General features: G+C 46.8%; 1 protein-coding gene across 7 annotated transcripts in view; it reads left to right on the plus strand.

Moving 5' to 3' along the window:
* The window catches only part of LOC135509518 (SRSF protein kinase 2-like), a 73596-nt gene extending 61071 nt beyond the window's left edge, over positions 1-12525 (plus strand). For 2 of the 7 annotated variants that reach the window (XM_064930247.1, XM_064930249.1), the window contains 9 exons: positions 2579-2604; positions 2764-3076; positions 3410-4324; positions 4507-4622; positions 4754-4861; positions 5101-5170; positions 8157-8249; positions 8905-8997; positions 10158-12525. In XM_064930247.1, coding sequence (XP_064786319.1) covers positions 2579-2604; positions 2764-3076; positions 3410-4324; positions 4507-4622; positions 4754-4861; positions 5101-5170; positions 8157-8249; positions 8905-8997; positions 10158-10342 — 1919 coding nt within the window. In that variant the 3' untranslated portion in view covers positions 10343-12525. The remainder of the gene's footprint in view (positions 1-2578; positions 2605-2763; positions 3077-3409; positions 4325-4506; positions 4623-4753; positions 4862-5100; positions 5171-8156; positions 8250-8904; positions 8998-10157) is intronic. The other 5 variants (XM_064930248.1, XM_064930251.1, XM_064930250.1 and 2 more) reach the window with 5 other exon arrangements.
* The last annotated feature ends 3430 nt before the right edge of the window (positions 12526-15955 follow it).

Raw genomic sequence — 15955 nt, forward strand, 5'->3', positions numbered from 1 at the left:
AAAGTAAATGTAATTGCTAAAAAAAAAAATATGTAAATATCAAACGCAGAGATCATTTCAAATTCCTTATATTAAGCAAACCAGAATGCACCATTTTCTTGTTTTTTTTTCATTTACGGATAGCCAGGGGCAAACTCCAACAATCAGACATAATTTACAAACGAAGCATTTGTGTTTAGTGCGTCTGCCAGATCAGAGGCAGTAGAGATGACCAGGGATGTTCTCTTGAGAAGTGTGTGAATTGGACCATTTTCCTGTCCTGCTAAGCGTTCAAAATGTAACGAGCACTTTTGGTGTCAGCGAAAATGTATGGAGTAAAAAGTACATTATTTTCTTTAGGAATGTAGTGAAATAAAAGTAACAGTTGTCAAAAATATGAATTGTAAAGTACAGATATGCAAAACAGATACCTACTTAAGTAGTACTTTAAAGTATTTTTTACTTAAGTACTTTACACCACTGCCAAATAGTTAGTTATATTGTAGCCTCGTCCTCATTTCAGACTGAAGTGTTTTGGGAATTAAACAGTGAATAGTGAATTGAATGACTTGTGGGTGTAGAGATCTGTACTTAACCTCAGCTTCAGTCTTTGTTGAATCAGTGCATGAGAGTCAAATCCATTATAGACCGTTTGATTATTATTGCTGAAAGACGAGATATATTGCTAGTATCGGGGAAGTATCTGTCTCACAGTTTCAGTAGTTTGCAGTATAGTAGTAAGTATTGGTTCTGATCAGCAGTACCCTGATGTGTATTAGTATATCTGTCACAGCATTAATTAATCTATTCATCAATCGGACGAATCCATCAGTTCGGCGGTCCCTTAATTTGTTGCTTCATCTTGCCAGCCTAAGCCAACCAGTTAATTTGGCTCGAGCTCTTTCCTAGTTTGATTGGCAGAGAGGTTGGTTGAGAGGTCGCGGCTCCGCTAAAAGCTAGCTGATAGTGATTACGGAAACGTGCCTTTAGCAAGGAGAGAGAGGAGGACAGGGTGGAAGCGGAGTTGTTAATCGTTTTTATTTTATTTAGCCAGCTCACTCTTTGCTTCCACTCACATTCCCCTATTGTCTTAGGCCTGATGTTCCTTCAACATCCGCTTCAAAATGTACTGTTTCTTTGTCCTGTCACGTGTGTGTCACTAGCAGAGCCAGGGGTTAAGTAGTGTCGACATCACACGGCTGGACACTCAACTCATCCAAGAGTATCCCTCGAAATTTGACAGCTCTAAGTAGCCATAATTCCATGCCTTACTTTTCTTCACAAATCTCTAATCTCTAAGTACACCGGTGGACACCACAGGAGGTTGGTGGCACCTTCATTGGAGAGGTATAGGTGGAATTGTATCAAATACATCAAACACATGGTTTCCAGGTGGTTGATGCCATTCCACTGGCTCCGTTCCAGACATTATTAAGAGCCGTCCTCCCCTCAGCAGCCCCCTGTGACTGACACATCTTCAGACTCCACACACACCTATGAGTCAGGTGGGAATGATGAGGGCTGTATGTGGGCATTGCGTAACACATGGAGAAAAGGTTGATGACTACGGATCTGGGACAAGGGAATAAAGCCGACTGGAAGGACTTTGAATACATCCTCCTTTCAACCCAGTTCACCCGAAGATTGGGGACGCATTCTCATCGACGGGGCTGCAGTGGAGCAGGTTGAGAGCTTCAAGTTCCTTGGTGTCCACATCACCAACAAACTAACATGGTCCATGCACACCGAGACAGTCATGAAGAGGGCATGACAATGCCTTTTCCCCCTCAGGAGACTGAAAAGATTTGTCATGGGTCCTCAGATCCTCAAAAGGTTCTACAGCTGCACCATCGAGAGCATCCTGACTGGTTGCATCACTGTCTGGTATGGCTACTGCTCGGCCTCCGACCGCAAGGAACTACAGAGGTAGTGCGAACAACCCAGTACATCACTTCCTGCCATCCAGGACCTCAACACCAGGCGGTGTCAGAGGAAGGCCCTAAAAATGGGCAAAGACTCCAGCCACCTTAGTCATAGACTGTCCTCTCTGCTACTGCACGGCAAGTGGTACCAGAGCACCAAGTCTAGGTCCAAGAGGCTTCTAAACAACTTCTACCCCCAAGCCACAAGACTCCTTAACATCTAGTTGAATTGCTACCCAGATAGATTTGCATTGCCCCACCCCCCTCTCCACACCACTGCCACTCTCAGTTGTCATCTATGCATAGTCACTTTAATTAACTCTACCTACATGTACATACTATCTCAACTAACCGGCATCCCCCTGTATACATTGTTATTTTTTACTGCTGCTCTTTAATTACTTGTTACTTTTATCTCTTATTCTCATCCATATTTTTTGAAACTGCACTGTTGGTTAGGGGCTCGTAAGTAAGCATTTCACTGTAAGGTGTGTGTGACGAATATGTGACTAATACAGTTTGACTTGATTTTTGATTTGAAGTCTTTAAGAGGGGCTAAAAGATATGAGGTCTTATTCAGGGGTACATATTACACAAGAGTGTGCGAGGGATGATCTGTTTGAAGTTGAACTTTCTCCCGACTCTGACTTTGTATGACTCTGTTTCATCCCCAACAGTCAGCACAGCACCACAGGTCAAACCGGTGAGTGGCCCAATGTTTCGTATTCACCTCATAAACAGAGGAAAAACCTGATTGTCCAGTGTTTTTTTTTTAAATAATGGCAGTCACTCAACAAATGGGCCAGTGTGTCACTAACTGTAATAGACCCCTCCTGTCCTCTTCCTCTCTCCTCTCCTCTAGGTGGGGAAGATCTCGAAGAACAAGAAGAAGAAGCTGAAGAAGAAGCAGAAGCGTCAGACCGAGCTGTTGGAGAGACGCATGCTGGAGATCGAGGCCCTGGAGAAAGAGGCTGAGAAACAGAGGGCCACAGAGGGCCCCGAAGGTGAGGGGTTGACCCACTCCCCAAAACACGCACCCCGCAACGCGGCACTGGGGCCCGCCGTCGCACTGGGTGAGAGCGATGACGACGATGATGACGATGAAGAGGATGGAGACGAGGAGGAGGAAGGAGAGGCGGAGAGGGAGAGGCCCACCAGGCTAACCAATCACACCTGTGAGTTGATGTGGTTTGACTGTCAATCAGTGTGGTGGTGGTGATGATGTTTTATAGTCATTCCCTCAATGTGTTGGTTATTCACGCATTCAGTAGTGTGTGTGACTCAGAGCTGTGTGGAATGGGAGTGAATGAGAACTGGAGGAGGATGGGCCCGCCTCCAACCTTTCACACTAGGTCTTCTTCAAGAGAGGAGCAATGCCAGGCTGATTCATAAACAACTACAGTATAACCGAAGCTCAATCTCGCTCTCTCTTTCCCTCTTTATTTCTCCTCTCTCTCCCTTCTCTCTTTTTCACTCCTCCACTCTTTATCTTCCCCTCCACCTTTCAGGTGCTGCCCTACCCCAGGAGCAGTCAGAGGTTCCCCCCATGCCAGAGGCAGCAGGAGAGCAGGAGGGGGAGCCCACCCCCAGCCCTGCTCCAGAGACAGAGACACAGACCCCCACACCAACTCCCAGCACACCTGGGGATGGCAACACAGCCAATCCAGAGGGCCAGGCCGAGGATGAGGATGAGAAGGAGGATTGGAAAGAGGCCGTAAAGGAAGAGAAGGAGGAAGAGGAGGAGGATGGGGAAGATGACGAAGAGGATGAAGAGGACTTGGTTACAGCTCCGGCCGAGCCGCCGCCGGCGGTCGAGAAAGAGGAGAAGGAGAGGAGAACAGAGGAGGAGGAGAAGGGTGAGGAGACCAAGGAGCAGGAAACGGACAAAGAGGAAGAGGACGACGACGACGATGATGACGACGATGATGATGATGATGAGGAAGAAGACGATGATGCCGATGAAACAGAGACGGGCGCTGACGACCTCAGCAACTCCATCTCCACCGCCACGGGCCAGAACAACAACACCCACAAAACCAACGGCCACGTCCTACTGGGGGGTGAGGAGAGGGAGAGGGAGAGAGGTCCCAGAGCCAACCATCCAGTCCCTACCTCCTCCCCCATCCATCTGCACTGCCCCCTGGTGGAGTCAGAGTTCAGCTGCACGGACAGGGACCAAAGCTCCCTCAGCTCCTTCTATGAGCTCTTCAACGGCGAGGTGGTTACGCCAGGCCTGACCAACGGGGCGCAGCGCCACAGGGGCACGGCGCCACGCTTCCCAGAGTTGCCGCTGGACCCCGACCCGGGAAACCCCGTCACAGTGGGCGGAGCTGGTCAACCGGGGGGCGCGACCTCCCCTCACAGCCCCACTGCAGACCGCAGCCGTACTGTGTCGTTGTCTAGCACCGGGGACATGCCTAAAGGTGAGACGTTTCTCCCTTTCTCTCTCTCTCTCTCTCTCGTTCTCTCTCGTTCGCTCTCTTTCGCACACATGTATGAACAACACAGATGTCCAGGTACAGTACATGGAGTCTCAGAGACACACATTTGCTGTGCATAATCTGCCTGTCCTTCTCGACAACATTAACCCGTTTATCTAAACTAGATGATGTGGTTCTAGCCAAGGCCAAAGCAGCAGACCTGCTGGTCAACCCCCTGGACCCCCGCAACGCTGACACACTCCGAGTCAAGATAGCTGACCTGGGCAACGCCTGCTGGGTGGTAAGACGTGTGTGTGTCTGTCTGTATGTGTGTGTGCGCGTGTGCGTGCCTGTGGTGTTCTACAATAAAGTCATTTGCATTATAAACAGTAGTCGTTAAACTATCTCCTTCCTCTCCTTTCTCTTTCCCAGCACAAGCACTTCACAGAGGACATCCAGACCAGACAGTACCGCTCCATAGAGGTCCTGATAGGAGCTGGCTACAGCACTCCTGCTGACATCTGGAGCACCGCCTGCATGGTGAGCACACGCAGACACACACACAGACACACACACACAGAGACAAACACACACACACACACACACAGAGAGACACACACACACACACACACACACACAGAGACACACACACACACACAGAGACACACACACACACACACAGACACACACACACACACACAGAGACACACACAGACACACACACACACTCAAACAAACACAGTGCTGATGGATGATCCTGTCCTGTGTGTGTCCTGCAGGCGTTTGAGCTGGCTACAGGAGACTACCTGTTTGAGCCCCACTCTGGAGAGGACTACTCCCGGGATGAGGGTCAGTCTCTACATATTGCGTTTCCGAATGGTTCAGACTCATACTAAACCTAATACGGCATAATACTGCACTTTATTGCTCTACGCATGATTACAGTGGTAGAGGATTCAGCTGTTTTAATATTCGCTGTTGTTACCGTTGATTTTGAAGGTGTTTAGACTGAGTAACCGTGTAGTTACAGCTGTTGTTGATCTGTCGTTTTGAGAATTGCTCAACTGAATTAAGTGATAGCACTAAGTATGATGGTAATACCTTGTAGATAGTATAATGGCTACATTTGAAATACTTTGTATTGCAACGGGCCCAAAGTAGAACATTCTTGAACGGGTTAAAGATGTCACAGATTTTAGTATAGCCCCCTCTAGTTTTCCTATCCACTAGTGTCTCTCTCTCTATTCTCACCTTCTACATCTTTACCCTCACTCAACCTATCCCCGAATCTACATCTATACCTGACCTGACTCATCCCGCCTTGTCACGCCCTATCCCCGTATTCACATCTATACCTGACCTGACTCATCCCGCCTTGTCACGCCCTATCCCCGTATTCACATCTATACCTGACCTGACTCATCCCGCCTTGTCACGCCCTATCCCCGTATTCACATCTATACCTGACCTGACTCATCCCGCCATTATACCTGTCACGCCCCCCTATCCCCGTATTCACATCTATACCTGACCTGACTCATCCCGCCTTGTCACGCCCTATCCCCGTATTCACATCTATACCTGACCTGACTCATCCCGCCTTGTCACGCCCTATCCTCGTATTCACATCTATACCTGACCTGACTCATCCCGCCTTGTGACGCCCTATCCCCGTTATTCACATCTATACCTGACCTGACTCATCCCGCCTTGTCACGCCCTATCCCCGTATTCACATCTATACTTGACCTGACTCATCCCGCCTTGTCACGCCCTATCCTCGTATTCACATCTATACCTGACCTGACTCATCCCGCCTTGTCACGCCCTATCCCCGTATTCACATCTATACCTGACCTGACTCATCCCGCCTTGTCACGCCCTATCCCCGTATTCACATCTATACCTGACCTGACTCATCCCACCTTGTCACGCCCTATCCCCGTATTCACATCTATACCTGACCTGACTCATCCCGCCTTGTCACGCCCTATCCCCGTATTCACATCTATACCTGACCTGACTCATCCCGCCTTGTCACACCCTATCCTCGTATTCACATCTATACCTGACCTGACTCATCCCGCCTTGTCACGCCCCCTATCCTCGTATTCACATCTATACCTGACCTGACTCATCCCGCCTTGTCACGCCCTATCCTCGTATTCACATCCACACTTCCCTACACCTCCCTATCCCCATATTCACATCCACACTCCCTACACCTCCCTATCCCCATATTCACATCCACACTTCCTACACCTCCCTATCCCCATATTTACATCCACACTCCCTACACCTCCCTATCCCCATATTTACATCCACACTCCCTACACCTCCCTATCCCCGTATTTACATCCACACTCCCTACACCTCCCTATCCCCATATTTACATCCACACTCCCTACACCTCCCTATCCCCATATTTACATCCACACTCCCTACACCTCCCTATCCCCATATTTACATCCACACTCCCTACACCTCCATATCCCCATATTTACATCCACACTCCCTACACCTCCCTATCCCCATATTTACATCCACACTCCCTACACCTCCCTATCCCCGTATTTACATCCACACTCCCTACACCTCCCTATCCCCGTATTTACATCCACACTCCCTACACCTCCCTATCCCCGTATTTACATCCACACTCCCTACACCTCCCTATCCCCGTATTTACATCCACACTCCCTACACCTCCCTATCCCCGTATTTACATCCACACTCCCTACACCTCCCTATCCCCGTATTTACATCCACACTCCCTACACCTCCCTATCCCCGTATTTACATCCACACTCCCTACACCTCCCTATCCCCGTATTTACATCCACACTCCCTACACCTCCCTATCCCCATATTTACATCCACACTCCCTACACCTCCATATCCCCATATTTACATCCACACTCCCTACACCTCCCTATCCCCGTATTTACATCCACACTCCCTACACCTCCCTATCCCCATATTCACATCCACACTCCCTACACCTCCCTATCCCCATATTTACATCCACACTCCCTACACCTCCCTATCCCCGTATTTACATCCACACTCCCTACACCTCCCTATCCCGCTCATCCTCTATACCGGCTCACTCCTGGCCCCCACTCCCCACCCGCCCCCATGCTGTCCATCACGAAGCCCTAGTCCAGTTGACCTCCTGCACACTGTCACCTCAACCCTCTTGTTGACCTCATGTCCAGCCATCCACATTTGACTCCATAAATACCATGTTAACAATATTACACCACCACATACTTCACCAAAAGGGACTTGAACGATAATTCACCATACTATCGACATGAATGGCATGTAGTCCATATGTATGGACAGATACTGCCATGACATCTTCATTGACGACAATGAGAGCCACCATATTTGGGAATGAGTCTCTCAGATTCAAAGATAATAGATGCATGTCTCTCTACTCCAAACCCACAGCACTCTCTACTCCATCTCACCACCTCTGGTGTGGGGTCACTAACACTGAGCTCTCTGTCTCTCCCTCTTTCACTCTTTCCTCCTCTTCCCACCTCTGCCTTCCTTACTTGTCCTACTTTCTTGTTCTCCTTTTCCTCCTTCCTTCCTTCCTTCCTTCCTTCCTTCCTTCCTTCCTTCCTTCCTTCCTTCCTTCCTTCCTTCCTTCCTTCCCTCTCCTCATCTCAATCCCACGATTCCTTGTCCTCCTTTTCCGCTCTCCTTTATCTTTTCACCCTATTCTCCCTCTCTCCTTCTCCTCCTGTCCCTGTTCCCCTTCCTCCTTTCTCCCTCTCCCCTCTTCCTCCCCCTCCTTCCTCCTTTCTCCCTCTCTCCTCTGTAGACCATATAGCCCACATCATTGAGCTGCTGGGCGTTATTCCACGGCACTTTGCGCTCTCCGGAAAATATTCCCGGGAGTTCTTCAACCGAAGAGGTAGCACCAGGGAAAGTTCTGGTGGGACGGAGACACACAGATGCCCGAGCACACACAGTGACTCAGACAGACAGACAGACAGACAGACAGACAGACAGACAGATAGACAGACATGAATATAGACACAGTGGAATGGGAATTGTATAAGCTGTCCAAAAGCAATAAGGGGTTTTGCAGCAAGTTGCCTGGCTGCCAAGACACCAATGGTGTGCACCAGAGGAGGCTGGTGGTAGGAACTATAGGAGGACGGGCCCGTTGTAATGGCTGGAATGGAATAAGTGGAACGGAGTCCAACACGTGGTTTCCATGTGTTTGATAGCATTCCATGATTCCATTCCAGCCATTACAATGAGCCCGTCCTCCTATAGCTCCTCCCACCAGCCTCCTCTGGTGTGCACAGCTGTTCAAGACCGCACTTGAAGCAGGAACAATATGTCTGTTTGCTTTATTTCACATATTTAGTCATAGCCCTCTCCAGTACCTTCTGGAGAGACTTACTGTCCCGTCAGCCAGTCTGTCCGTCTATCAGTGTGGTGTCTCCAGGTAGCAGTGTGTCCATCCATCCCTCCAGTGTGTGTGTGTGTGTGTGTGTGTGTGCATGCTGTAATGCCGTGCCTGTTCTCTTGTGGTGTGGGCTGTGGCGGCCGGGGTTCAGATCACATCGCTCTGATCACGGAGCTTCTGGGGAAGGTTCCACGCAAAGTGGTCGCCGCCGGGAGGTACAGCCGAGAGTTTTTCTCCAAGAAAGGTAACGTCATGACGAGGTACTACCCCAACGAGGCAGACAGGAATACACAACAGTATTTATCTCTAAATTTTAGTACATGTAACAAAGCTAGTCGTCGGTAGTATTGGAGTAGTGTGTCCACCTAGAAATACAAACAGTACATCCATTAGAAAATGTGCGCTTTCCAGCTTTGGTTATAAATATCTTGCTGGTTTCCCTACCTGTACATATCTACCTTAATTACCTTGTACTCCTGCTCATCAACTCGGTCCTGGTACCCCCCCCCCCCCCACCTCCCCGTGTATATAGCCAAGTTATCATTACTCATGGTGTATTTATTCCTCATGTTATTATCTTTTGTATTGTTTTTCTATTTTTCTCTCTGCCTTGTTGGGAAGTAAGCATTTCACTGTTAAGTATACGCCTGTTGTTTTACGAAGCATGTGACAAACAAGATTTGATTTGAGCCACTTGACTGAGCTCTGAGTACTATCCTCTACGAGTCTACGGCCTGTCTGCCAGTCTATGTGTGTTACCTCTGTGTCTCTCTTTGGTAAGTGTCTGTATCTTTAGAAACGGTATGCTTACCCTGCTGCTAGCCTGCTTCTCTCATGTTCCAGTCATGGGGCTCTAATATTCTGATTACAGCTCCTTTTCTTTGATGTTCTCTGTCTCTCTCTCTCTCTCTCTCTCTCGCTCTATCAAAGGTCTCGTCTGGTGTGAAAGGATGTCTTAATTCATTCTCCTTTTATCTCTCTATGGTCTTAATGTGTTCTGACGGACTCAGTCGCTCGCTACTCCAGGCCCTTGATTTGCCTTTCTTGGGCCGTGTCTCAATAGTCTTCAGCTTGTGTCCTTTCCTTCATCTACACTGTAAGTAATGTAAAATAATGAGAATAATTACAGTGAAAGCGATGTGAGGAAGCCTTGCTTCCACCAATTCAGCGTAGATGAAAGCAAAGAGACATGGGAAGGATGCCACTGTGGAGTATTGAGATGCAGCCCGGGTTCTACTCTCTCTTCTCTGTCTCTCTCTTAATCTCTCTCGCTTCTCTCTCTCTCTTTCTTGCTCTCTCACTCTTTCTCTCTCATGGTTAGTCTTTACAAATCATAGCTCTTTAACTAATTACTCTTCCCTTCTCTCTCTCTATTTCTCTCTCTCTCTCTACCTCCCCCTGTAGGTGAGCTGAGGCACATCACCAAGCTGAAGCCCTGGTCCCTGTTTGATGTGTTGGTGGAGAAGTACGGCTGGGCCCCTGAGGATGCCGGCCACTTCACCCACTTCCTGCTGCCCATGCTGGAGATGGTCCCCGAAAAGAGGGCCTCGGCTGGGGACTGCCTCAGCCACCCGTGGCTCAACTCGTAGCGGCACCAGCCCCCCCCCCCCCCCCACAGTGGCAGCCTCCACACACTGCTCAAAGCTAGGCACTCAAGACTGGAGGGAGAGGGGGGAGGAGGAGAGGGAAATGGGAGACCTTCTTGGTCCTGCCCTGCCTCGCCCTGAGCCCTCCACACACACACACACACACACACACACATAGGCATGCACACATGTAAAACAGACACCCGCGGAGCCTCAGCAGGTAGGAACCACAAGGCTGTCATAGACCAGATAGAGAAAAGCTGCTCCTCTGCGGTCCTCCCCATAAGTCCCATACAATCCCTCACAGGAGGAATAGAGCGGCCCGATTCTAGACAGGTAGGACAGAGATCCCTGCACAACAGGGGGAGCAGCCATGGTCAGGACTGTGTCTTCCAAGACATCTCCTACTTAGAAAGGCCATGCAGTCTGAACAGAAACTAGCCCGCTCATATGTTCTCTGCAATGTCCTGACCAGTCTTATCCTGAACCTAGACCTGTCCTCCACCCTGGGTTTCCTATTGGAAGTCAATGAGCACCTCTATCAGAATGCTGACTGTGTGATAGCTCCATCTGCCTGACCTTACAACAGCACGGCCTAAACCTGCTGAGGCAGAAGTGTGTGTATGTGTGTGTGTGTGTGTGTTATTAGTCTGGGTCTGCACTGCACATTCTGTAGGTGCAACAGGCACGTGTATGTACATCCCTCTCCTACAAAGGTGCAACAAGACTTCCAAATTAGGAGTCGGTCCTTCACATTACTCCTCTCATCCCCCCAAAGACCCAGTCCCCTGCCCTGTTCAGCCCCCCTAGCCACCCAGCCAACAACACACCTCCAGTCCCATCCCCAGCCACCAGGGTGCCCCAGAACTGAACTGCTACCACACAGACAGACAGACAGACAGGCACGGAACAAACAAAGATCCTAAAGACTGATGCTCGATGAGACGGACTGCTTGATTTGTAAAGAATTTAACTGTCGGGAAAAGGAGTGAAGTGTACGGAGAGGCTGATTGACAGGAAGGGGTGATGATGGTAATGATGGATGGATGTTACTTAAGAGTTGTACATTTCATTGGTTTGTTTGTTTTAGTTTTCTTCCTGTCTTTTTATTTCAAAAGTGAAAGGAGTCACATTTTTGGTGCCCCGTGTGAGGTTATCCAAAGTCCATTTTTTTTCCTTTTTCGAATCCTCCCTCCCTTTGACATTCCTGATTCAGTCACACCATTCCTGACCTCTTTTCCTCTTTATCCTTAAAACAAGAACAATCCTTATGAGTCCCTGTGGCGTGGCACGTTTACCAGATATTATTATCCCCCCTGTAACCTTCACAGGAAACCCTCAAACTTGATCCTTAGCTTCTCCAGAAGGGGTTAGTCAAATGGAGGTTGCACTTGTCTTTGTAGATGTTGTTCAGGGATATATCTTTGTACATAACTCTGAGATCCGGCTCTGGAGATAAGACCGACTTACAGAAATGAAGAAAAAAAACACATGCATCATTCCTAAAAGAGGCTGTCACATGGACATGGATCTGTCCTCCAGAGCAGACAGTGGCGAGAGGCTGAGCCATTCTGGAGGCCACCAGAATATCAAACTGTGCCACTCTGTGGCTGATGAGGGTACTGCATTCCTGCACACTGCAGCGCCTCTCAGTGCCAATGCTTCTACGTTCCACTCCACTTCTCTCTCTCTCACACTCATCACAATTAGTCCAGTTGCCTATTTTTCGCAATAAAATAAAAATGAGTATAAGTAAATGGTGAGATATTTTTTAAAATATTTAATTAATTTAAAGAAGAAAAAAAAGATACAAAAATTATCTGGTTGTTGTGAAAGTGACCGAATCTCGTCCTGTTGAGGTGATTGTGTTTGTCTGTTTTAGAGATGTTATTTCTTTTGTAATTATTATTGTTATATTATTATTACTGTAATTAATCTGATTAGTTATTTTTTACTCAGTTGTCACCTCTTCCTCCCCTCTTACATGAACAGTGCTGCTCTATTTGGACTTGTGACGGTGATGAAATTGATCAAACATTTTTGCAATAATAGTAAATTATGATTTTTTTTTGCACCAAAAGCTCCTGATCTCAGCCATGCTGACTGTTCTTCCTGACATCGACGGAATCGCGTCTCTTTTCTGTGTTTTTCATTGACAGATTTAATAAAATTGTAAATTAATGGAGTCTTGATGTGGTCTTTGACAGTTTACAGCAGTTTTCACTAAATACTACTAATATTGTAACTTGTGTATTGAGGATAAGAGACAAAAGCTGAGATTTTGATGCATTTTCAAACCAGCCTTGAGACATGCATATAAAATACATTTCACTAGCGAGTGTAAAAAGATGACAACAAAAAAACTTCAAAATGGCAATCTATTGTTATCACTCAGAATGCTGGTCAGTTGACCTGACACACCTTATTACATTCTAAAATGATTCAGACAACGTTATTCTAACTGCACGACATTGCATTATTCTAATTGCACGCTGAAAGATTATCCGAACAATACCCTGAGATTACTAGAATAGTATAAAATAATATTCTAAGGATCGTCACTGAATCAGATATATGTTAAAACTCACTTATATTTTAATTAAGGGAAAATACTCTGCGGTGTTTACAGATAGTGTAAGCACAACTGTCAGTCAGTTTTAAAACACAGGCAAATCACATGCACCTTCAAGTATAAATGCTGTTTGTCTGACCAGCAGGGAAATAGTGTTCAAGGCATAAGACTTACATACTGTGGGACTATAGAACAGTTTACCATGGTAGTTATTGAAATATTTGGACACCTTAACCAAGCAATGATTCACATTTCACAGATAAATGGTACATTACAACAACGTATACGTATACGTTGAGTCATTCACTAATGTAACATGCAGAAGGCCCAGAGTTTTTACCAACCACCTGACCAGGACTGACTCTGGGCCCTTAAAAGGTCAAGAAGAACTCTAGACCCTAAATATGAGGCATCGGTGATAGTGTTTGAGAGCATCAATTCTTCTGACTGTTTTACAAATCACCTTGCGCCTTACATATTTATGATGTTTAGATAAGTCAGTCGGGTCAGTCAGTGATGCTATCAAACACAGCCTATGGCAGATGTAGTGATATGTGGGTGTTGTGAGGGGAGTCGGACATTGTTGAGCAGCAGGGGCTTGGCCAGCTCCAGAATGTCTAAGTTTGGGTCCAGGGGCCTCCCCAGCCCCTCCAGCACCATGATGGCAAACACAATGACGCAAAGTTACTCTCCAACTTCAGTCTTGGTAGCAAACTCACATACTGTACATCAATGGAGGCTGCTGAAGGGAGGATGGCTCATAATAATGTCTGGAACGGAGCGAATGGAATGGCATCAAACCCATAGAAACCATATGTTTGATACAATTCCACCCATTCCGCTCCAGCCATTACCATGAGTCCGTCCTCCCCGATCAAGGTGCCACCAACCTCCTGTGCTGTACATTCAGTAAATGAAGTCCACGTGCAAAATATCTAGATATGACTATTGTTGATGTTACAGAAAATGTTTGTAGTTTTGAAACTAGACCTTCTCAATCCAGGACCAGTCAAAGTTACCGTGTGGGTGACCAATCCAAAGACTCTGGATAACAACTCAGCCACTTGGACCTTCCCCATTGAGAGACTGTTGCGAGGGCATGGCCCGCCAGCTCTGCCATCTCCTTTTTGAACCGAGGTACGTCCTGGCACTCGTTGGCCCTGGCATGGTTCAGGATCCACTCTGCCACCTGTTCCCCCTAAAGATAACAGCTATGGGTGTTAGAAGCTCATTGGATACCCCACATCCTCCATCGCTCACCAATACAGCATCCCACCGGTCTGTCAGGGTGGCCCTGAAAATCATACAATGTGATTTTCTGGATTTTTGTTTTAGATTCCGTCTCTCACAGTTGAAGTGTACCTATGATTTAAAAAAATTACAGACCTCTACGTGCTTTGTAAGTAGGAAAACCTGCACCCCCCCTAGTCTTTGGTCCCATATTCCTAGCATGCAATGACTACACCAAGCTTATGACTTTACAAACTGGGTGGATGTATTTGCAGTTTGTTTTGGTTGTGTCCCATAGAAATGAATGGTAAATAATGTATTGTGTCATTTTGGAGTCACTTTTATTGTAAATAAGAATATAATATGTTTCTGAACACTTCTACATGAATGTGGATGTTACCATGATTACAGATAGTCATGAAAGAATCATACATAATGATGAGTGAGAAGGTTAGAGGCATAAATGTCATTACACCCCCACCAAACACTTTGCTGCCCTGCTATTGGTCATGGTCAGAGGTTAGTATGTTTTAGGGGCATGAACTTTGTGCAACTGTACCTTTCTCACTCATTATTCACGATTATCCGTAATCATTTATAAACAGTGAAAATCTAATCAAATCTTATTTGTCACATGCGAATCAGTGGCGATTCGAGCTTGTATGGCTCCCTGGGCGAACCCCCCCTTCAGCAGCCCCCCAACAACAACAAAAAAGCACCATTCTGCACTAACTGTCATTTTTATTCAGACATTTGGAACAACACAAATAAATCATTAAACCATTTAAAGCTGTATAGATATTAGAAATAAGTAACAAAGACAAATAGAAATAAATTGTAGTATATAAATACAAATAAAAAATATATTCAAATTGTTACACTATTACCCTATTGCTAACAACAAACACACAAATAAAACTAAATTGCATAAATTCTACATCACACAAATAGAATAACACAGTTATAAAGAAGAGGCCCTGATTAGTACACTATTGCACTTCAAACAAGAAACACAAACTAAATTGCACAACTAATTTCATTAGTACTGTACAAAGTTAGGGGTGCACTATTTGATAGATTCCCCCGCTCCCCCTACCTCGGGCTTCCAGTGGGGAGACCTGAGGTCAAACTACCCCGCGCCCCCCTTCCCATCTCGTACCTCTGAGTGGGAGACCTTCCCAGGCAGTAGCCTGCCGAGCTCACAAATTTGAATCAGGGCGCCCACTCCGACAAGATTAATTGACCCACAGTCCCACACGGTGACATGATATCATTGAGGTGACGTGCAAATGATCGATAGAAATCCAATTGCGCAAATGTCACCATTCTGAATATTTTTTTTGTGCGGGCGCCCCATGCCGTCCCCGGCTGCCCATGTCGCCCCCCATGCCACGCCCGGCACATGCCTAAATCCACCACTGTGCCGAATACAACTGTAAAATGATTTGCGCACGAGCTCTTCCCAACAACGCAGGGTTTAAAAATACAAATAGTAACAGATGAGGAATAAAAAACACAATGGAGTTACACACACACGCACACACACACACACACACACACACACACACACACACACACACACACACACACACACACACACACACACACACACACACACACACACACTATATATAAAAACAAATAGTAACAGATGAGCTGAATAAAAAATAATAAATACACAATGGAGTTACACACACACGCACACACACACACACACACACACACACACACACACACACACACACACACACACACACACACACACACACACACACACACACACACACACACACACACACACACACACACACACA

Source organism: Oncorhynchus masou, chromosome 22 (genome assembly GCF_036934945.1).
Source record: "Oncorhynchus masou masou isolate Uvic2021 chromosome 22, UVic_Omas_1.1, whole genome shotgun sequence".
Lineage (NCBI taxonomy): Eukaryota > Metazoa > Chordata > Actinopteri > Salmoniformes > Salmonidae > Oncorhynchus > Oncorhynchus masou.